Source organism: Eulemur rufifrons, chromosome 16, assembly GCF_041146395.1.
Source record: "Eulemur rufifrons isolate Redbay chromosome 16, OSU_ERuf_1, whole genome shotgun sequence".
Classification (NCBI taxonomy): Eukaryota; Metazoa; Chordata; class Mammalia; order Primates; family Lemuridae; genus Eulemur; species Eulemur rufifrons.
In genome coordinates this window covers 8,830,217-8,852,264 of record NC_090998.1, presented here as the reverse complement: position 1 = coordinate 8,852,264, position 22,048 = coordinate 8,830,217, and the positions used below count along the sequence as shown (strand labels likewise).

The window sequence follows — 22,048 nt, the reverse complement described above, 5'->3', positions numbered from 1 at the left end:
ATATCTCAAATATAGCAGACCTAAATTTCTCAATTAATATAGCTATATTTCATTCTAGTTTTGAGTCCAGTGTTTTCCTCTGAACTGTGTAACAAAATATTATGACCCTTGAGTACTTAGATGAGAGTGTTTTGGTTAAACATCTTCAAAATGACAACAGTTTTTAGAGAAAATGATCCATATCCTCTCTATAAATTGTCAAAGCAATGAGAGCACTCAAAGAAAGACGGATGGTGATTATTCTTGTTCTTTTCTCCTTGAACTTAAAAAAAATAAACCACAAATAAATTTGGTTTTTTGTCCTTTGCATTTGTACAGGTTTATAACCTACTACCAGTGAAGGACCTCGCTGGCTTCCCTGCGGGATTGAATCAGCAGGAGGAAGATGATGGAGACTGTGTCCATGGTTACACCATCCATATTAATGGAATAACATATTCCCCAGTATCAAATACAAATGAAAAAGATATGTATAGCTTCCTACAGGTAAATTCCTCTCGTTGTGGATGGTCAGCTTTTACAGTTCTTAAAATATTGTATATGGAAAAAATTATTTAGTTTAATGCCTTCATATCATGGTTGAAGATAATGGGACATAAAGAGATCAAGTGACTTCTCCAAGGTCACTAATAGTAGCAGAACTGCTAAAATCTATAAAATGGAACTGGAACTTTTGGGACTATTAATCAAGTTTTCTTTTTTATCAAAATTCATTACTTTGTGATATTTTTAAATATCACATATATAAAATAATTACTGTTGAAAGAACTCAAGGAAGAGAATGAAATGACTTCTATAAGTATTCTAATATCTCTTCTACAGATATGAAAATTAAAAGTTTAATATTAAGCTAACTGGATTGTTTGTCAAATTCAATGAAAAGAAGTATGCACCTATATATAAAATATGTGTACTGATTAGGTGATAATTTCCTTTACAGGATATGGGCTTAAAGGTATTCACCAACTCAAAGATTCGTAAACCCAAAGTATGTCCACAGCCTGAACGTTATGAGATGCGGACATCTAAAGTTCTAGCTTATTCAGGTAAAAAAATGAATAAAAATTTATTTCCTTCCCTGCATTTCCTAATATATTTAACCAAATAAAAGAATTTGTAAAAAGATAAAATTAATAAAATTAACCAAAAAAGGACTTATATTTCATATATATTATGGTTCTCGTTGACGATCCATTGAAGGTCACATAGCAATATAAACCCAGCTCTTCTGATTGTATCAGGCCATCCACATACGCCACGCTGGCAACAGTACAAGGCAGATTATAAAAAAGTCCTATAACAGAGGTACAGATATGCAAAGTAAAAGAAAGTATTAAGTCTGCTTGGGGAATCAGATGTCATTCATGAAGAATTAGCTTCTAGTAAATCGAGATCTGTGAGGTTGAAAAGGGAAGGAAAAGCTTCCAGACATATAGCTAGAATCAATGTAAACAGAAATAGAAATGTTCACAAAATAGAGCTACATTCTCATCAGTCAAGTAAAACAGCTCTTCAACTTCCCCAAAACATCAGCCAATATTCATGTGAGAACCACAAGCATTCATCAATGATGTGAGCTACTTCGCTGATGAATCAGATAGTAATCAAGTGTCTATACTCTCATATTGTCAAATCATGGTTAAGGATAAGTTGAGCACAGACAAAAGAGGTTCAAAATATAAGGAAAACATTCAATGAGAATCATTGTTACAAAGATTATTGTATATATTGACATTATTTATAAATTATATTCTATAATCCTTTATCAGTAAGATTTAGAGTAAACTGACATATGTACAAGGATATATATATATGTGTGTGCACTATTTTTTTCCAGGGCTTTGGTCATTAAATATTTACCAGCATACCCTTAGCAGAAGGTGAACAAGGTAAAAGAACCTAACTCTGGTTCTGACACAATATGGAATAAAGAGCCTTTTTTTATTCTTGATCTTTTCACTCCTGTAAACTGTTTCCCAGAGCCACTGCCATAAAGTCTGTGTCACGACTGAGAAACACACCAATGGAAACTTTGACTCCTGTTCTCCTCCCAACTCCATGTCATAGCACTCTCCACCTACCATAAGGGCACAGCCGAATAGGACTCCGCAGCCCTTCCTCCCCACAGGCAATCCAAGGTCTTCTGCCTGGTCTCTATATCCTCTGCTTATGATCCTCTTCCCCCAGCTCACTCCTAGCTCATTCTAATTCTTCAGAATTCAGCTGGAACATTACCTCCTCAAAGAAGCTTTCCCTAACCACCCAAGCACGCTCTCTTGGTTTCTGTTTCATCACTCTTTATGTCTTGATGGCACCCATTACAATCTCTCATAAGCTTTAGCTTTAATGCGTATTGTTCCTGTCTTCTCCCTCACTCACTGTAGAAGCAGATGGAGGGCTAAGAGGCCATGAACGTGCAAATATGATACATGTTGAAGAGGCTCACACAGAGACTGTACGAAAGTACTTCCCTGAGACATGGATCTGGGATTTGGTGGTAGTGGAGTAAGTAACTTCCTTTATATGCAAGATGCAACAATATAGATCCCTCACTATGTTCAATGCTTTGCTAATTTTCCTATTTTTATTGTATATATGTAAGGTGTACAACACAATGTTTTAATATACATATTATAGTAAAATGATTACTGCAATCAAGAAAATTAACATATCTATAATCTCACATTGTTACCTGTTTTTGTGTGTGTGGCAAGAGCACCTTAAAAATCTATCCTCTTAGCCAATTTTCAGTATACAATACAATATTATAACTATAACCTTCATGCTGTTCCTTAGATCTCTAGGTTTATTCACCCTGCATAACTATGACTTTGTAGCCTTTGACCTGCATCTCCCCACCACACTCCCATGATTCTATTCTCTGTTTCTATGTGTTCAGTTTCTTTTAGATTACACATGCAAGTGAGATCATGTAATATTTTTCTTTCTGTGTCTGGTTTATTTCACTTAACATAATGTCCTCCAGGTTCATCCATATTGTCACAAATGGAAGGATATTTTTCCTTTTAAGGCTGAATAATATTACATTATACAAACACACGCACACACACAATTTCTTTATACATTCATCCATGGATGGATATTTAGGCTGTTTCCCTATCTTGGCTACTGTGAATAATGCTGCAATGAACACAAGAGTGCATATATTTAAGGTGCCTGTTTCATTGCCTTTGGGTATACACCTAGAAGAGGGATTTCTAGATCATACAGTAGTTTCATTTTTAGTTTTTTAAGGAATCTCCATACTGTTTTCCACAATGGCTGTACCAGTTTATATTCCCACCAACAGTATGAACATCAAGGAGTATGAGCACATTCCTTCCAGAGAAAACCTGGAGTCTGGATTTTATCACTGGAAGGGAGTAGGGAGGGCATGGAAGACGGGAAGTTCCCAAACTCCTTTTCAGGTTCCTAGAGGTCTCTTGTTTACCTGACCTTTCTGCTCCCAGATCCCTGCTAGTTAGAAGCCAACCCTCAGGCAGCAACTGAGAAAGTGTGTAAACAAACCCCTTCCAGGGAGAAACTGGGAGCTCTTGGCTAATTTTTCAGCATTGAAATACTTCTTTTAAACACATTGGTATTTTCAGGAATGGTTTTTTTTTTTTTTTTTTTTTTTTTTGAGACAGAGTCTCACTCTGTTGCCCAGGCTAGAGTGAGTGCCATGGCGTCAGCCTAGCTCACAGCAACCTCAAACTCCTGGGCTCAAGCGATCCTCCTGTCTCAGCCTCCCGAGTAGCTGGGACTACAGGCATGCACCACCATGCCCGGCTAATTTTTTCTATATATATTTTTAGCTGTCCATATAATTTCTTTCTATTTTTAGTAGAGATGGGGTCTCGCTCTTGCTCAGGCTGGTCTCGAGCTCCTGAGCTCAAACGATACGCCCACCTCGGCCTCCCAGAGTGCTAGGATTACAGGCGTGAGCCACCGCGCCCGGCCCAGGAATGGTTTAACGTAAATACTCGGTTACAAAGTCACATTAAATGGCATCAAAACTAAGAAATTTTGCACAAGTTTAATTCTAAGATTTCTAAAAAAAAAAAAAAAAAAAAAAAAAATGGACATAAGGACCAAATATAACAAATACTGCAGAGATAAACACGTGTAAAAGATCCTTTATTGGTCAACAATCTTGAGTTAAGCACAGATTCAGTCAGGCCAACTTTGCACAATAGTAATAGAATTAAAAACTATATAGCAGCCCTTGGTGGAACAGCATTTTAGAAAAAGAACTTAAGGACGATCTCAAATTACATGTTAAGTTTATAACTATTTTTTCTGTAAAAGATTATGCTACAACTGTATGCATAGAGGAGATTCTGATAAAGACTAGCACTGAAAACAGAATTGGAAGAAAGGGAAGACCTATATATTCCCATCTCAAGTCTTGATTATACTCTCAATTATTGATATTTCTATTGAGTTCATTCAAGTATGACAATAGAATCACTTATAGGGGTTATCATCCCAGAAAGGATTTATTTAACTGCTTTCTTTCTGTTCTTCACATTGCCCTCCTCCCCAGCTCATCAGGTGTGGCTGAGGTAGGAGTATCTGTCCCTGACACCATCACAGAGTGGAAGGCAGGGGCCCTCTGTCTGTCCCAAGACACTGGACTTGGTCTCTCTCCCACTGCCTCTCTCCGAGCCTTCCAGCCCTTCTTTGTGGAGCTCACGATGCCCTACTCTGTGATCCGCGGAGAGGCCTTCACACTCAAGGCCACTGTCTTAAACTACCTTTCCAAATGCATTCGGGTAAGGAACTCTTTCTAATTGTATACAAGGTAGCAGTCAAGTAAATTAAAAGTTGCATGCCTAGGAGTACTGACTCTTGTGTACAATATGTGCTAACTAGAGGAAGAATACTATCAGATATTCATTTGTTATATGAGTTACAGTTGCTATCTCCAAATAACAAATTGCAACTTAAAACAAGCTTCTAGCCCTTATCATAACCATTTAAAGTTCAGTAGTTTGTGTAGTATGAAGATTTATAACACAGACAACAAAAAATCAGTACTCTTCATCCTCATGTTTTATTTAGATTCTTCAAGGTTTCAGCCTCTACATTCTCATATATTTAATTTTTCATAGCTCATTCATCATATTAAACCTAATTTTAAAAGTTATTTGTGAGCATCTTACCTCTGCTGAAACCATAACTCTTTATAAATCTTGCATACTCTGCTGGGAGAGCTAAGGAAATGGGCAAGGTTCCAGACCAAAGAAACAGAGCAACATGCCATCACTACCTCTCCTCTCTCTGTTCCCACCGCATGAAAGAGCACGTTGCAACCAAAATACTCAGATCTAGATGTCAGATCCACCTAAATGTACTAAAGGTGCTTGGTCTTTGTTTGTATAATCATTAATATCAGGCAACCTGAAATCTAACCAATCCCTCAATATGCTTCACTTCAAACTCATTCTCCCTCTGGTCTCCTTCTCCCTCCATATGTCATTTCAGGTCAGTGTGCACCTGGAAGCCACTCCCAAATTCCTAGCTGTCCCAGTGGAGAAAGAACAAGAGTCTCACTGCATCTGTGCGGACGGGCGGCAAACTGTGTCCTGGGAAGTAACCCCAAAGTCACTAGGTGAGGGGCAGACCCCTAGAAATAATTCTCTACTCAAAAATTGTATATATCCATGGGAACCTTATATTCAACACTACTTTACTCAGGAAAGGACCCCAGGTGGCACGATAATTTTTCTGTCTTTCATTGTAGGGTTCCTAGAAGGATATCCCCAAACATCTCCACTTTAGATTCGCAGTATCATTAGCCTCTCATTTATGCTATTTCCATTCCTGCTCCAGTGTTTTTATAAAACAAAAATAAAACAGAGCATTGAACATTTATAAATCTTGAGTTTGGAGGCATGGAGGATGGGGGAAAATGATACTCATCTTTATTGGCTCTTTTTTTTTTTTCAGGAAATGTGAATTTTACTGTGAGTGCAGAAGCACTAGAGACTTCAGAGTTGTGTGGGACTGAGAAGCCTACAGTCCCTGAATATGGAAAGAAAGACACAATCATCAAGCCCCTGTTAGTTGAAGTAAGTAAGCCTGCCCATTTAACAGGTCACACTGAGTCACAAAAACCAATGCTTAGTACAGCTGGGGTTTCAACTTTTAGGTAAGAAGACCTAAATAATATATGGTCAATAATATCCAGAATAATAAAACAATAATATACTTGGGTAATACAATAATTATTACAACTGTTTCACAATAGTATTCATTCTTTTTTATCTACCTACCTACCCATCTATCATCTATTTCTCTTGATTTATTTTCTTTTCTTTTCTTTTTTTTTTTTTTTTGAGACAGAGTCTGCCTTTGTTGTCTGGACTAGAGTGCCATGGCGTCAGCCTAGCTCACAGCAACCTCAAACTCCTGGGCTCAAGTGATCCTTCTGCCTCAGCCTCCCGAGTAGCTGGGACTATAGGCATGCACCACCATGCCCAGCTAATTTTTCTATATATATTTTTTTTTAGCTGTCCATATAATTTCTTTCTATTTTTAGTAGAGACAGAGTCTCGCTCTTGCTCAGGCTGGTCTCGAGCTCCTGAGCTCAAACAATCCACCAGCCTGGGCCTCCCAGAGTGCTAGGATTACAGGTGTGAGCCACCGTGCCCGGCCTTCATATATTTTCTTAATCTTTCCTTTACTTTCTCATGTATCAACCTGTCCCTTTCATATCGCTTATATTTCCAGAGTTTGTTTATATTAAACAGTTCAGATTCCTCTCTTCACTGTCCGGAAATCTGTGGTTCCCCTATCAACACATGTGTCCTGAAAGTCGGTCCATTCTCACCTCTGACTTCTCTTTCTTTTACTTAAAGCCTGAAGGACTAAAGAAGGAAGTAACATTCAACTCCCTGCTATGTCCATCAGGTAAGAGTCAACCATCATAATTCTAAAAACATTGGCTAAAGATTTTATAGCATTTGAAGTTCAAAGAACTTTTGTATATTATTTTTACACTTTCCCTATGAGGTAAGACCTGAAGTGCCATCAGCACATTTGACAAATGAGAAAATGGTTCTTAGAGAGGCCAAGTAATTTGATGGGGGAGAAAATCCGTAGCTCATGCATTCTGAGTCTTGATCTCTTGCAGCACTTATGTAAACACCAAAATGTCTTCCTGAATAGTGTGGAGTGTGGGCATAGGTAGAAAGTGGGTAGAGTCAAAATGAATATTGCCCAAGGGTATATATTTCCTTGAATAATTACTAATATAACATATGGATAGCTGAACTCAGGTTATTCCAACACTGAGTTTTGCATAGACAGTATCGTTTGATAACGGGACCATGCTATTTCCCAAAGGAAGAGTGGTTGTGGTCTTTACCATTATTATCATATTAATATTTGTTTGATGCTAATCCTGTACCTAATGCATTATCAGTCATTTGAAAAGGCACTGAAAAAATTCACAGGAAAAAATATAACTTTATCTTGGTGAAGAATTTTCTAGTCAGTCTAAACAAAAACATTTATAGAAATTTAGTGCCCTAAGAAATGTACTAACACAATGTGTTCTCACCCCAAACTATCTTGGTGAAGAATTTTCTAGTCTAAACAAAAACATTTATAGAAATTTAATCCCCTAAGAAATGTACTAACACAATGTGTTCTCACCCCAAACCAATGTCAAATCAAGAGCATACATATGTTCGTTGCCTTTCTCTGTCTATCCACTGTCTTTTTGCTATGCTTTTTATGTTGTCAAGACTTAATGTGTAAAATGTGTTCTAAAAACATTATTTCCTGGTCTTTAGCTTTATTTCTACATTTAAGTGCATTTAGTGCTTACTACTCAATCCTTTTATCATGACTTCTCCATTTCTGAGTTATTCATTTTGATTTATCTCTTTGGCATCAGTACCAATCATCAAGCAATTTTATTAAAATTTATTTGAATTACCCATGTAATTATACAAATAAATTCTCCTTTAAGAAAACAAAACAGAACATCATATTAAAGGCTAACATCACTCCCTCATTAATATTTTTCAATACCTTAATGATCATCCATGGGCTTTTAGAAATAATATGTGTAAATGTGTTTGTATATGTTACATAAATTGTATTATACAAATTATATAACTTTCACTCTAAAACTCTTTATTTTATACTCAGCAATCTGTCTTGGAGATCTATCTGTGTTAAATTGTAGTTCCAATCATTCCTTTTAATTGCTTTTAATTCTATAATATCAATACATCACAATTCTGCTTGGTCTTTTAACCTTCCCATATTGGTTTTTCCAACTATTTGTCAATAAAAAAATTAATTAATTAATGATAATAATAGCCTCCTGTGTATATATGCAAATGTACCTAGGGTAGATGCCAAAATGTGAAATTCTTGAGTCAGAGGAGGCATGCACATATATGCACAGTTTTTTTGTTTGCTTTTTGTTTTTTTATTTAATTATATTGTAAATTGACAATTTATAATTGTATACACTTATGGCACACAAAGTGGTTTTATGATTTATGAATACAATGTGAAATAATTAGTAAAGCTAATTAGCATATCTATAACCTCAAATACTTATTTTTTGTGGTAAGAATATTTGAAATTTATTCTTTAAGCAGATCTTATCATAGGTTCTCTAGTTAACTGGATCACTACCTTTGCTCTGATGTTGGGTGGTGCCACTGGCCAGGTTTGCTGTCTGGTGAGATGACTGGTTTGGCTCTACTGTCAGGTAGAGCTGCTGTCTGGGTACTGCAATGGCCTCTGATCAAGCTAGTCAGAAGATTTATTGCCTGGCTGGATGATCAGGTTCCAAGTAGCAATCAGGGCCACAGGCTGGGCTCTGTAGTTAGGTGCAGTTGTTGCTTGGGGATGGGCAGGACCAAAGACTATGTCCTTAGAAATTCATGATTGAGGCTTTCCTCTCTGTGTAGGTGGAGCCACAGGGTGAGGTTTTGGCTGAATTGAGCAGCTGCTTAACCTCTCAGGTCAAGCAGGCCTAGCCCCTATATCTCTACATGTGTGGAGCTGGGTATCTCCCTGCCTGGGCAAAGTCATTGGGTGGGCCTTTTGGCTGAGCTGAGCCACATTTTGGACAACTGCGTCAAGCAGGTCTATCCCCTGTACTTCTCTGAAATGTGCAGAGGCCTGTGTCTCCTACCTGGGCAGGGGCATTGGGATGAGTTCTGAGGCTGAGCTTGGAGACAGGCCATCTAGAATCTCAAGCCAGGTTGAACATCATATAATGCTTCTGAAAGTGACCAGCTCAGCTTTGCAAGTGGGCTATATAGTTAGCTGGTATCTCTAAATGCGCACCATAGCTGGCAGAAACACAGAGTTACCACCAGGATTCACATGTTTGTCACTGTGAGCTCTTTCTCCTTTCTTTGTTTCCACTTGACCCCAGCTGGTTTAGCCAAGCCATTATTCCCAGTGTTCCCATGAGGTGAGACCAGAGTTGGTTTCCTGAAAAGTGCCTCAGAATGCTTGGAAACCTGTATGACTCCCTCTGGTTCTCTATTCCCCCTGTGGAAATTGTGGGCCCAGGGGAATCCTCTCCATATGGCATTGTGCTAATTTAAGGGAGAGAATGAGATGGCATGATTAAATTGAGACCACTCTTCTAATTTGGTTTTCATTCAGTTCCATGAACTACACAGGTGTCCCAGACTTGTTTCCAAGCACTGGGGTTTTCAAAAGGATATTCTGATCCATAGATGGTTGATAGCTGAACTTTCTGTGGAGGGAGGAGGAGCCTGAGACTTCCTATTCCACCACTTTGCTCTATTCTGAGTTTTAGTAGAACTTTAAAAAATCTCCTCTCTTTATTAACTAAATACGTTTATACTTCCACCAGCATACATTTTTATAATGTATACTCACCATCACCAACATCACCATCAATGTTTTAATTTTGGCCAAAAATTTATATGAAAAAAATGTTTTTATATTGTTTTAGTTTATATTTCCCTAATCACAAGTGTTGGGAGTAAGGATGAGCTTATTTTTGCATGTTTGTGAATTGTCTTCATAGCCTTTGACCATTCACATTTTGAGTAATGTGTCTTTTTCTGACTCAGTTGTATGACGCTGATTCTTTATTAATTATGTTGTAAATATTTTCTTTCACTTGTTCATTTGTCTTTTAACTTTCTTTTTAGCATCTTTGTTCCTACAAAAGGTTTAATATTAATTTTATGAGAAAAAGAAGATAAATACTATACTTTTATCATTTTCATCTTCATATAATTCACCAAGATTAAAATGGCAGTAAACATATGTTCATCAGTAGCAATTATTTTATTTTCAATGAATCAAAACATCTTGTTTCACTTGTTGATTTGTCCTTTGTCTTTGCTTAAGGCATCTGTATTTTTTATAAAAGTTTTAATGTTAATTTTATGAAGGATTCAATATGAAAATAAATGCAATTCTCTCATTTTCATCTTCAAATAATTCACCAAGATTAAAATGGCAGTAAATGTATGTTTGTCAGTGTTATTTTATTTTCAGTGAGTCAAATACTATTCATGTTCACCTCTCCACCCTTATTTTCTAGGTCTTTCAAAAAATACTGTCTTTATATCTGGTAAAAATTGACTGAAGAAAGGACATACCATTATTGTAAAAATCTGGACCTTTGGAGAAATTTTTCCTCTGCGTATATATATACACACACACACTTACAGGGCATTGTTGGGGGGTTTTCCTCATACAACTGTTGAGTGAGGAGGTTAAGGTGGGCACTAAATAGATCATCTTGTGATAATTATTTTGTGTTAGCCATCAGATGACTAACAGATGAAATAGAATCACAGCATACCCAATTCTTATCCATTTGTTATCTTCTTTTGGAAAGTAATTCTACATATAAGGGAAAAGATAGTTGGAGAAGAAATTCTGGAAATTTCAGAATCCCAGTACCCCATTTTTAAGATATTAAAAAACTTCTATTAAAAGGAGGGACAACTTTTCAGGATAAGTTTAGATGTAAGGTATAGTCCTACCTTCTGGGTCATAGAGCTCTTCAGAAAGATAAGATGAAGAAATAATTTTCTTATGGCTAATTTCTTTCTCTAGGTGCTGAGGTAACTGAAGAATTATCCCTGAAGTTGCCACCAAATGTGGTAGAAGAATCTGCCCGAGCCTCTGTCTCAGTTGTGGGTGAGTCTCTAGCCCCTAGTGGATTTGGGCATTAATAGCTTCTACTATGTTTATTTCCATACACATTTACTAAAATAACAACTAAATTTTAGCTTCTTTTTTCTTTCCTTCTTTGGGCTTGTTTATTGCTTCCAATCATATTTCTGTCCCTGGGAGTCTCACCCTTCCTAAAATTCCTCATTTTTTTTAGCTTGACTAGTTATTTATTCTTAATGATTCTGATAGATTATAATCTCTAAGCTTTATGACTTCCCATCTCTCCCATTCCCCAGGAGACATATTAGGCTCTGCCATGCAAAACACACAAAATCTCCTCCAGATGCCCTATGGCTGTGGAGAACAGAATATGGCCCTCTTTGCTCCTAACATCTACGTTCTGGATTATCTAAATGAAACACAGCAGCTGACTCCAGATATCAAGTCCAAGGCCATTGGTTATCTCAACACTGGTGAGTGACTGAACGAGTGATTGGAAACTTCACATTGTTATTTCAACTGGATTTCTCAAGAGGCTTCGGTCACTTATCAATAGTATAATACATTAGCTTATCACTATGGTACCTACTATGATAAGAATGCTATGGTACTTAATTTCATGGAAACTATCCACTCTCCAACCTCCAATAAAATGTTTAAGGCTCAGAACTTTCTAATATATAACAACAAATTTAAGAAAGGTCACAAGTAAAGCCAACATAGTTTAGTATTTTCTCTGGCCTCAGCATGAACATTAATCTGTCATGTTGTTTCATGAACCTTCCACTCCAGGTTATCAGAGACAGTTGAACTACAAGCACCACGATGGCTCCTACAGCACCTTTGGGGAGCAACATGGCAGGGGCCAGGGCAACACCTGGTAAGGAAAGAACAATTTTTTGAGCTATTTGTGTGCCAGCTCTTTCACATATATTATCACTATTATATTCACAGCAACCGTAACAGAAATATATTATTAGACCTATAGTTGGTTATACGCAATACATGCACCAAGATTAGCAAGGTACAAGCAGAAAAGCTGATATCCACATGCATGTGTGTTAGACTTATTCCCAAAATTGATCTTGTTAATAATATACCAAAGCATTCTTTCTAAAATAGCTACTCCTTCCAAAATAACTCTCATAACCATGAGTTTTTTAAATGATGTGGCCAGTGAACATAACACATAACTTCCAGATAAATCATGTTAACTTCAGCTTATATTATGTCTTATAGATCAGACTTATCTTGACTTATAATAAATTTATTAATAGGAAGAAATATTTGGGAAGACAGTAATATGAAACTTTATTTTTTAAAATCCCTAAGGCAAAGGAAAGTAGAAGTTATTGCATACAAGAGCTGCACATGAGAAGATTCTATCATCTACTGAAAGAAATCTCTAAAGAGAAGTGAGATTTAAAGACTTACTCAAATAATTAAGAAAAATAAGGAAATTAGAAGTACTTAGACTCCCTGTGGCCAAGGGAAAGTGAGTCGGCAGATCTAGCAGATTAATCAAAGAGTAAAGGAGACAGAAGCTCTAAGTACATGAGAATTCCTATTAGATATCTCACAGCAATGTAAGAAGTGTCCTATGAAGCCTGTTGCTGTGAAGTGGTTATAGAACCATTCTAACAACATGCATATCTTCATCACTTCCTCCCCTCTCAGGCTCACGGCCTTTGTACTGAAGAGTTTTGCCCAGGCTCGAAACCACATCTTCATCGATGAAGCACACATCACCCAGGCCCTAACCTGGCTCTCCCAGAAGCAGAAGGGCAACGGCTGTTTCAGGAGCTCTGGGTCACTGTTCAACAATGCCATGAAGGTGAACCGTTCCGGAGCTAGTTTTGATTTGTCTCTTATGATAACTACAAGGATGAGGAAAGAAAGGAATAATGCAGGAATTCTTAAAGGAAGGTATCATAGAAAAATAAATCCCAGATAGCACCAAGAAAGAGAGGATGGAACTTAGGTTGGTTATAATATTTTGCCCCACAGGAATGGATGTGTGTAGGGATAAATTGCATGACACAGCAGATAGAAAAAGCTGATCAAGAGCATTCTCAGAAGTAGAATTACTCAAATGTCTTCCTCTCATGTTTACAGGGAGGAGTAGAAGACGAAGTGACCCTCTCCGCCTATATTACAATTGCTCTTCTGGAGATTCCTCTCCCAGTCACTGTAGGTACCACCTCATGCCTCCGCTGAAGGTAGCTCTGGATGCATTGAAACAGCTTAGCTGCTCCCTGAACTACTTACTAGCCTACTAAAAGAAGTGTCAGCTTTTCTTCTATGCAGTGTTAATGTTTCCCAGATGGATAGAGAATTTTGTCAATCCATTAAGAAAGGTTTCTTAGTGATGCCCCAGGCTATTTCTCCACCCCCCCCCCAAAAATCCTAAAGTTATGCCTTTTGAATATGAAAATAACACACAAAAAATACTATTCTCTCTATCATAAGAATGAGGAATAGATGGAAAAATGCATTTGAAAACCGTCTGTGTGTTTACCTGGGAATACTAGCACCCTGTTCACATAGCTCAGCTCCCTTCCTGTGGTCCTTTCACAGCATCCTGTTGTCCGCAATGCCCTGTTCTGCCTGGAGTCAGCCTGGAAGTCAGCAAACGAAGGAGCCGGTGGCAGCCATGTCTACACCAAGGCGCTATTGGCCTATGCTTTTGCCCTGGCAGGTAACCAGGACAAGAGGGCAGAAGTACTCAAGTCCCTTAATGAGGAATCTGTGAAGAAAGGTGAGAGCAAACCTGAGATCCTTCTTCTGTCCCATGTTCTCTGTATCAAGAACTACACTGCAAAAACCCTCTGCTTCTACTTCCTGTGATCCCTGTCCCCTCTCTTCTTTTATCTATGTCATATATATTTTGTCCATATCATACTTTAATAAAATCTAATTCAATTTTTATAAAATTTAATCAAATCATACAGCCAAAGATAAGAGGCAGTACAGCTGCTCCTCAACTTATGATGGGGTTATGTCCCAGTAAATCCATGATGAGGTCAAAAAATCATTAAATCAAACCATCATAACTTGGGGACCATCTGCATGTGCAGTAGTAAGAAGCTCAGTCTCTGGAGACTAGCTCCAGAATGTACCACTTGGGCAAGTCATTAACTTTTCTGTGTTTTAGTTCCTTCATCAGTAAAATGAAGGTAATAGTATTTACCTCATAGTGTTATTGTGAGTATTAAATAAGTTAACACATATGAAACACTTGTATAGTATATGGCATGTAGTTAATGAAAGTATGAGCTATTGTTACTAAAATTTCTGTTCTTAATATATACCCAACCCTTACATGGCACATCATAACATCTTAAACATAAGGAAAAATTGATAGAGGTAACCCCTTGAATAAATTCTGGTATTTTAAGTTCATTTAACAAAACCAATAATGTTGACCAATCTATTCATAGTCACGCGATACTTCTACATATACCATGGTCTATACGAAGGACTGAAGAGAAAAATAAAATGCAAATGATAAGATGTACATAAAATACATTCAACATTTCTCTTTTGACAGTGCCATTAATTGTTTTTAAAATGTTTTGGGAAATATTTCAGATACACACAAAAAAATAAAGAATAATTAGCAAACACCTGTATAACTCCTTCCCAGCTTAAGAAATAAAATATTAATATTACCAATGCAGGAAAAATCCTCTGTGTCCCTCTTCCACCCCCAGAGGTAATCATTATCCTGAATTTGTCATTATAACTTCCATGGATTTCTTTGTATTTTTGCTGCATATATATTCCTAAGTAATATTCATAATTTTTAGATTGTTTTCATCTTTAGATAAGCAGTATCACACTTTTGGATATTTCAGAAGCTTTTTTTTTGTTTGGTTGTTTGCCTTTTATTTTTTAAGTTCAACATTATGCTAATGAAGTCCCTTGTATGCATGCCTGTAGCTCTAGTTCATTAATTTTCACTGCTACATAATATATTACAGCATAAAAATAGGTCAAAATTTACATACTGAGTTTCTCCTCATGAATCTTTTCTTCTTATTTTTTACTATTGCAAACAATGCTGCAATGAATACTCATGTGCCTGTCTCCTTGTGCATGTGTGTGAGTTTCCCCAAATTATTCAATAAGTAAGGTGACTGATTAGTGGGCTAAGCACATCTTCTCCTTTGCTGAACATCGCCAAATCGCTCTCCAAAGAGCAACTGACATCCCACATCAGTGTATATTAGCTGCCGTTGTTTCATATCCACGTCAGCCTTTGGTATTTCAAGGATTACTGTATTTTTTTTCCAATCTACTAATAAGTGTAAATTCCATTATTTCATGTGATCTGTGATCCTCATAAGAAACCTCTAAGAACACGCTTCATAGGAAATTTAACAAATTCCAGATAAGTTCTAGATAACGTCAGAAATAGGCAAATAACCACAACCAGTGAGAGAACTTGCTCTGCCGTTTCTTTCTCCCACCAACCCAACTATAGCAACTATTTGAAAACATAGATGGGTATAGGCCTCTGATCCCAGCACCATTACCTGTCTTAGCCGGGCTGAGACACACAGAGTTCATGTTTACATAGAAGGAAAATCGTTATTAATATACAAGGTTCAAGAGATTACAGTTGGAATGCAACCCTCACTTCAGCACTGGCTTGGGTACTTTTACTATGAATTAAATATGAATATGTGTCACTTACGAATATCTCTTTCTCACACCCAGACAATTCAGTCCACTGGGAGCGACCTGAGAAACCCAAGGCACGAGTGGGGCATTTTTACCAGCCCCAGGCTCCCTCTGCTGAGGTGGAGATGACGTCCTACGTGCTCCTCGCTTACCTCACAGCCCAGCCGACCCCCACCTCGGAGGACCTGACTTCTGCAACACACATTGTGAAGTGGATCACAAAGCAACAGAATTCCCAGGGCGGTTTCTCCTCCACCCAGGTTGGTGACTTGCCAGAACCTTTCACTTCAGGTAGCAAAAGGTTTGAACAAGACAAATACACCTGCACCCCGGAATTCAGTGTTATTATCAGTCTCCTGTCTCCATTAACAGCTCTGCCTCCCTAAAGCAGTAGTGGGGCACCAACAGAATGAAGGAAATATCTCCTACCATTCTTCCGGAAGTTCTAAGGGTCTCTTTCAAACTGTTCAGAGTAACTACTCAAAATCCAGCAATCTCTCCTTGCAAATCTGTCCATTCTTAGGTCCCCTTTAATGAGCTTCTTTTAAAGCTGACACATTTTGTGCTTCTCTTATCCAGCTCTTAATACACAAACATTTGTTCATCAGAAGCATAAAGAACTGTTTTTGTCCATTCAACCTTCTCAGCCTAACTATATAATCTTATATCTAAACAATCCATCAATATGGGCAGGGCAGGAATTCACAGAATTTAGGTATTAGCATATTCATGCTAAAAGAGAAGAGACTGTGACAAAATGGCATCCCATCCTTTTTATATTGTATTTAAACTCTTATTTTTCCATATGAATGAAAAAAAGACTAAACCATTTTGTTAAAAGAGTTATCATTCATTTCTGAGAAATCTATTACTTGAAGGATGTCGTCCAGGTTCAGTGTTGATGAGTATTGAGAATATGGCACACCAAAGGAATCCACTGGGCAAAGGAAATATTCTAACAAAAAAGGGAAAGCCAAAAAATTAAAAAAAAATAAAGCCAGATAAAATGTTATTAAATCAAGAAAATAATTATAATATTCACCTTTTATTTCCTTGAAGAAACTGAATCATGACCCTGATTGTGGCTACAAAAAACCCCAGATTCCCACAGGACACTGACCTCAGCAGCAGAGCAGTTTCATCTGGGGAGAGATGCAGGCGACACTTTGGGTGGGTGGTGGCAGATATAGGCACAGTTGTCAAGAAAGACATCTTTGGCAAATAGCTGATGCCAATAAATGATTCCCATTCACATATATTTTCCATATTCCACATCCATATATTTATAGAGAGAAAACAATCAGTTCTCTGACAAGTAAAAATAAATGTCTAGAGCATATAGTCCAAGGTAGATATGTGAATGTTACAGTTCTGTCATCTATCCAAAGATTATAATCAATCTTCAAATTAGAGCTCTAATATTTAAGTAGTGAGAGAAAGAGGAAATCAAAGCCCCCTTATGACAGCTCATGTGGGCGTTTGGAAAATATCTCAGCCCTCAAAGGGTTCCGTACCTAAAAATAGGTTCTCTCATTCATCTCTTCCAGGACACAGTGGTAGCTCTCCATGCTTTGTCCAAATACGGAGCAGCCACTTTTACCAGGACTGGCAAGGCTGCACAGGTGACCGTCCAGTCTTCCGGGGCATTTTCCACCAACTTCCAAGTGGACAACAACAACCGCCTGTTACTACAGCAGGTCTCATTGCCAGAGCTGCCTGGGGAATACAGCACAAGAGTGACAGGAGAAGGCTGTGTCTACCTCCAGGTAAGACTCTTGGGCAGATGAGGACAGAGAGTAGATGGGGACAGCGCTTGTTCTCACCAATGTGTCCTACCTTGGCAAACAATGGGGCAAGTCAGAGAAAGACCTAGGGAACTTGAGAGGAATTCTGGGGAAGGGCGAGAAACAGACTTTGTCTTTAATGTTCCATAGACATCCTTGAAATTCAATATTGTCCCAGCAAAGGAAGAGTTCCCATTTGCTTTAGAGGTACAGACTCTACCCCAAACTTGTGATGGACCCAAAGCCCACACCAGCTTCCAGGTCTCACTGAGTGTCAGGTAAGACCTTCTGATTGTATCACCTAATTCTGGGAATAACAACCAATCTTCTTACTGGGACTCCTCATTAAGTAAAGCAGTCCAACAGTAAATGTTTACACTACATTTATTGAAAAAGCAATGTATTCTCTTAACTTGATATAATAGAATTTCTCAATGATGTGATTTACACTGTCCGTCTTCTGCCTCCAGGACCTATTATTGTCCAACCTCATTATTTAAAGGTAATAAGTCCCCCCAGTAGTAATTAAATAAAGAATATTACCCCTCGCCTCTGACCTGAATTCCTTCTAACGTAATGAAATCCCATATTATTCTTGCTTTATTCAGAACAGAGATCAAGAACTCTTAAAAAGCATGAATAGAAGAAAGTGGTAACTCTTTAGTTAGAATTCCTACTGGCAATAAATAAATCTCAGGTTATATATAATATAATCAATTCTGGGGAAAAAGTACATTTATATACAGCAATATTCAAATAGCTACAGGGCTTACACAAAAGTATCTGTCCACAAGAATAACTTGGTTAGGGATATTATTCAGGAAGAACATTAGGATACACTTTATGTAATAAATAACTGGCACAGATTAGAATCTGAAGCTCATGCAGCACTTGTAGAGTCAGCCCCACACACTTGAAATTCTGATTCACCAGGTCTAGAGTAGGGCCTGGGCTCTGTGGCTTGGACAGGCTCCCTAAAAATTCTATACACAGCCAGTTTTCCAAACCACTGGGGTAGGATATTTGGGAAGACTTAAGTGTACCTTTTAGAGCTGTTGAGTGCTTAGTGTAGACAGAGAAAAAGAGGACATTTAATAACACAGAAAACCCTAATTCCTTCCTCCTTTGCATCCTCAGTTACACTGGGAGCCGTCCTGCCTCCAACATGGCGATTGCTGATGTGAAGATGGTATCTGGCTTCATTCCCCTGAAACCAACAGTGAAAATGGTAGGTGTATTATAAGTCCAGAATGTCCTATTTTTTTAATGTTTTGTTATCCCCACACTAAAACAATACAAATATTAAAATGCTATTAAATCATCTTCTATCAAAGACTTACACTTTCTCCAAACTCAGAAATATAATTTAGCATGTTTGCGTGAGTGCCCACCATGTGCACAGAGCTTGCTAGGAGCCGTGAGTACTAGGAAGAAAAGTCTGTAGGTTCCTGCTTTCATGGAGCTTAGAATCTCATTAATAAGATAAAGTATAGGAACATGGGCCAGTGAAAATGCTCGATTGGCGTAACTGTAAGTATTACACAAGTTAAGAAAAAAATGAGATTACTGTAAGTTAGAGCAAGAAAAAAAAAAAGAAAACTCCTTCATGAAGGACTAGAATGTAAATTGAATCTTGAAATATGAGCAATTCCCAAGTTTCAGATATTTAGTTCCTTTTTCTTCAGAGAAATCAACTTTACATATAGATCATGTGTCATACTAATATTAAACTCTTTATCCAAATTACCTTTCATTTTTAATTTTACTGCCTTATGTCTTTACTTACAAAAAGTGCTCAAAGAAATTCTACCATCAGGCTTATTTTGGCAATAAAAAATGCATTTTCTCTGCATACTGCAGGTGTTTCATTTATTTATTAACATTTGTGATGTTTTAATTTTCCTCAGCTTGAAAGATCTAACCATGTGAGCCGGACAGAAGTTAGCAACAACCATGTCTTGATTTACCTGGATAAGGTGAGAGCCCTGCCCATCTAGTTGCAAAAAATATATAGATAGTAATCTCTCTTATGGGAGCATCTGGGAAGTGAGTGAATGCATTTTAGAAACATCACTTCCATGCTAAAAATTTGAGAATTCTAATATTAATTCCAGTGAATGTTCTCCTTTCATTAATTTCTATTTCACCTGGGATTGTAAGCAGAAATGGCTAATTGTAATATTGGGATAGGACTATTTCCAGGACCCTAGAAGCAAGAAATCCTCCACAGAGTGTGTTCATTATATCTACAAGTTATTTTGAAAATGCTGAGTAATATAGGGAAGTAACCATTGTGATTAGTCAATTATTCTACTAATATCCCGTCAACAATATAAAAGGGGAAAGTGCTGTCAGTATCCACAAGGGCTTGGATCATAAAACAATAAGACCAGCCCACCAATAAACAATCTGGTTTTATAGATATGTGTGGTATCATGGTTTATTCATGCATATATTGGTGGGAATTATAGTTTATAAATTTTATAAAACTTAAGGCTTTACAATGATCAAACTTTTAGATACCTCTTTGAGTCTACACAAGTATTTCTGCAAGACAAAGGGTGAAACTGTACCAAGTCTCTGGATATTTAAAAATGGGCATAGCTAGTCAACCAATAAAAATCATGTATCATTTATAAATAGAGGCATGTGCTGGCATTGATGGAGGTATATGAGTTATGTTAGTTATTTAAGAAATAAACTCAGGAGGCTGAAGCAAGAGGATTGCTTGAGCCTGGGAGTTCGAGACCAGCCTAGACAATACAGTGAGGCCCTGTTTCTAAAGGAAACAAAAGAAAAGGAAAATAAATAATTTGGAGAATTTCTCATCCACTCTGAGGGATTTCTGCACAATTTAAGGATCCTGTAGTGTGCTGTTGGTTGATAAAATTTTTTCCCCAAATGTAGATGAATAGTTAAACTCATTCAAAGAGAAAAGAAAGCTCCCCAGAAAGTCATTTAATTCCCTTTTGCTTTCTAGGTGTCAAATCAGACACTGAGCTTTTCCTTCATGGTTCTGCAAGATATTCCAGTACGAGACCTGAAACCAGCCATAGTGAAAGTCTATGATTACTATGAGACAGGTGAGTGTGAGTGATTTTCACATAGAAGTTAAATCCCTAATCACAGAAATTTAGGTGTGAGAATTTATTACATTAAGTGCCCTTGTCACTTCATTTTGTCTCCATCAAGTCGGATTCTCCTCTTTTTGTCCTCTAGACATACATTTTAGAAACATTCCATATTATAAATATATCAACTACTAATACAAAACACCTGTAGGATTTTTAGTTCCCTGTTCATCAGTTAAAGCAACTATAGAACAATAGAAGATTTAATGAAGTAGAATATTTGAAGTGTCCTTCAGGAGTTTGGGGTAAAAGAAAATATACTGTATTTGAAAGGGTAACACAAGGCAGCAAGCAATGCATCAGATGAATGGTGCTGACATTTCTGATACAATATGGTTCTTCCTGCAATGAAGATTCCTTCATTGACCTGTATCCAACAGATTTTTGTTTTCCCTCTCACTTCACATAATGGTTTTTGTTTGTTTTTCAGATGAGTTTGCAACTGCTGAGTACAATGCTCCTTGCAGCAAAGGTAAGCAATTCACACTCCCTCAAATATAGTCAGAATTCCTTTAGCTTGTCCCTCGAATCTCCTTAATAAAATTGTGGCTAAATATTTTTCATAGAGATCATGTTGCTCACACTGCACATTATTATAGAGAAACACATTTATTGGAGAGGGCCACTGACTCTGTCAAACCTCAGGCAGTTCATAGGATTGCATACTGGGCAATTATCTGTAATAGATTTCATTTCCCACTGTACCGACTGGGTTTCCTTAGGCACTGTGCTACCCAGATCTAAGGGAAGTAATATTCTCTGCTCATGGAAACTGAAGTTCATCTTAATTTTCTTTTCTTTCCACTATCACAGATCAAGGAAATGCTTGAAGACCACATGAATGAAAAGTGTTTTTGCTGGAGTTTCTGTTCTCAGGACTCCACAGAAGACAAGTGTTGTTTTTTGTTTTGGTTTGGTTTTTTATCTCCAAAGATTTGATGAATAAACTTTTTTTCTGGTCAATCTCTATCACCGTTTCTTCATTCATTCAATAAACATTTCCATATGATTCCCGATAGAATCCTGAGATAAAAATCAATAGCAATCAAGGTCTGAAGGACTTCGGAATACGAGAAATGTTACAGTGATGGTGGTGTGAGCAGGCTTTGTGCAGGGGTTGCAGGGAAAAGAAGAAAGTATTGGGTTACATACTACGAGAGTGTACAGTGTGTTTGGTTATGCGAATACCCTAAGAAAAAACAGAAGAGTGGATTTTTATGAAAAAATAGAAGACTGACTTGACCAGAAAAGACTTTTCACATTAAAAAGAAGTAATGAAATACAAAGTTGAGTAGGTTATAT

General features: G+C 37.3%; 1 protein-coding gene across 1 annotated transcript in view; it reads left to right on the top strand.

Annotated features, from left to right (window-relative positions):
- LOC138396286 (alpha-2-macroglobulin-like) overlaps positions 1 to 21,715 on the top strand; it is a 42,053-nt gene extending 20,338 nt beyond the window's left edge. The window contains exons 16-36 of the mRNA XM_069489403.1: positions 319 to 486; positions 941 to 1,046; positions 2,385 to 2,505; positions 4,547 to 4,775; positions 5,488 to 5,614; positions 5,953 to 6,074; positions 6,864 to 6,915; positions 11,086 to 11,169; positions 11,442 to 11,618; positions 11,938 to 12,025; positions 12,823 to 12,979; positions 13,261 to 13,335; positions 13,723 to 13,903; positions 15,868 to 16,091; positions 17,379 to 17,597; positions 17,766 to 17,893; positions 18,753 to 18,843; positions 19,523 to 19,591; positions 20,596 to 20,698; positions 21,177 to 21,218; positions 21,560 to 21,715. Coding sequence (XP_069345504.1) covers positions 319 to 486; positions 941 to 1,046; positions 2,385 to 2,505; positions 4,547 to 4,775; positions 5,488 to 5,614; positions 5,953 to 6,074; positions 6,864 to 6,915; positions 11,086 to 11,169; positions 11,442 to 11,618; positions 11,938 to 12,025; positions 12,823 to 12,979; positions 13,261 to 13,335; positions 13,723 to 13,903; positions 15,868 to 16,091; positions 17,379 to 17,597; positions 17,766 to 17,893; positions 18,753 to 18,843; positions 19,523 to 19,591; positions 20,596 to 20,698; positions 21,177 to 21,218; positions 21,560 to 21,576 — 2,580 coding nt within the window. The 3' untranslated portion in view covers positions 21,577 to 21,715. The remainder of the gene's footprint in view (positions 1 to 318; positions 487 to 940; positions 1,047 to 2,384; positions 2,506 to 4,546; positions 4,776 to 5,487; positions 5,615 to 5,952; positions 6,075 to 6,863; positions 6,916 to 11,085; positions 11,170 to 11,441; positions 11,619 to 11,937; positions 12,026 to 12,822; positions 12,980 to 13,260; positions 13,336 to 13,722; positions 13,904 to 15,867; positions 16,092 to 17,378; positions 17,598 to 17,765; positions 17,894 to 18,752; positions 18,844 to 19,522; positions 19,592 to 20,595; positions 20,699 to 21,176; positions 21,219 to 21,559) is intronic.
- Positions 21,716 to 22,048: the final 333 nt, after the last annotated feature.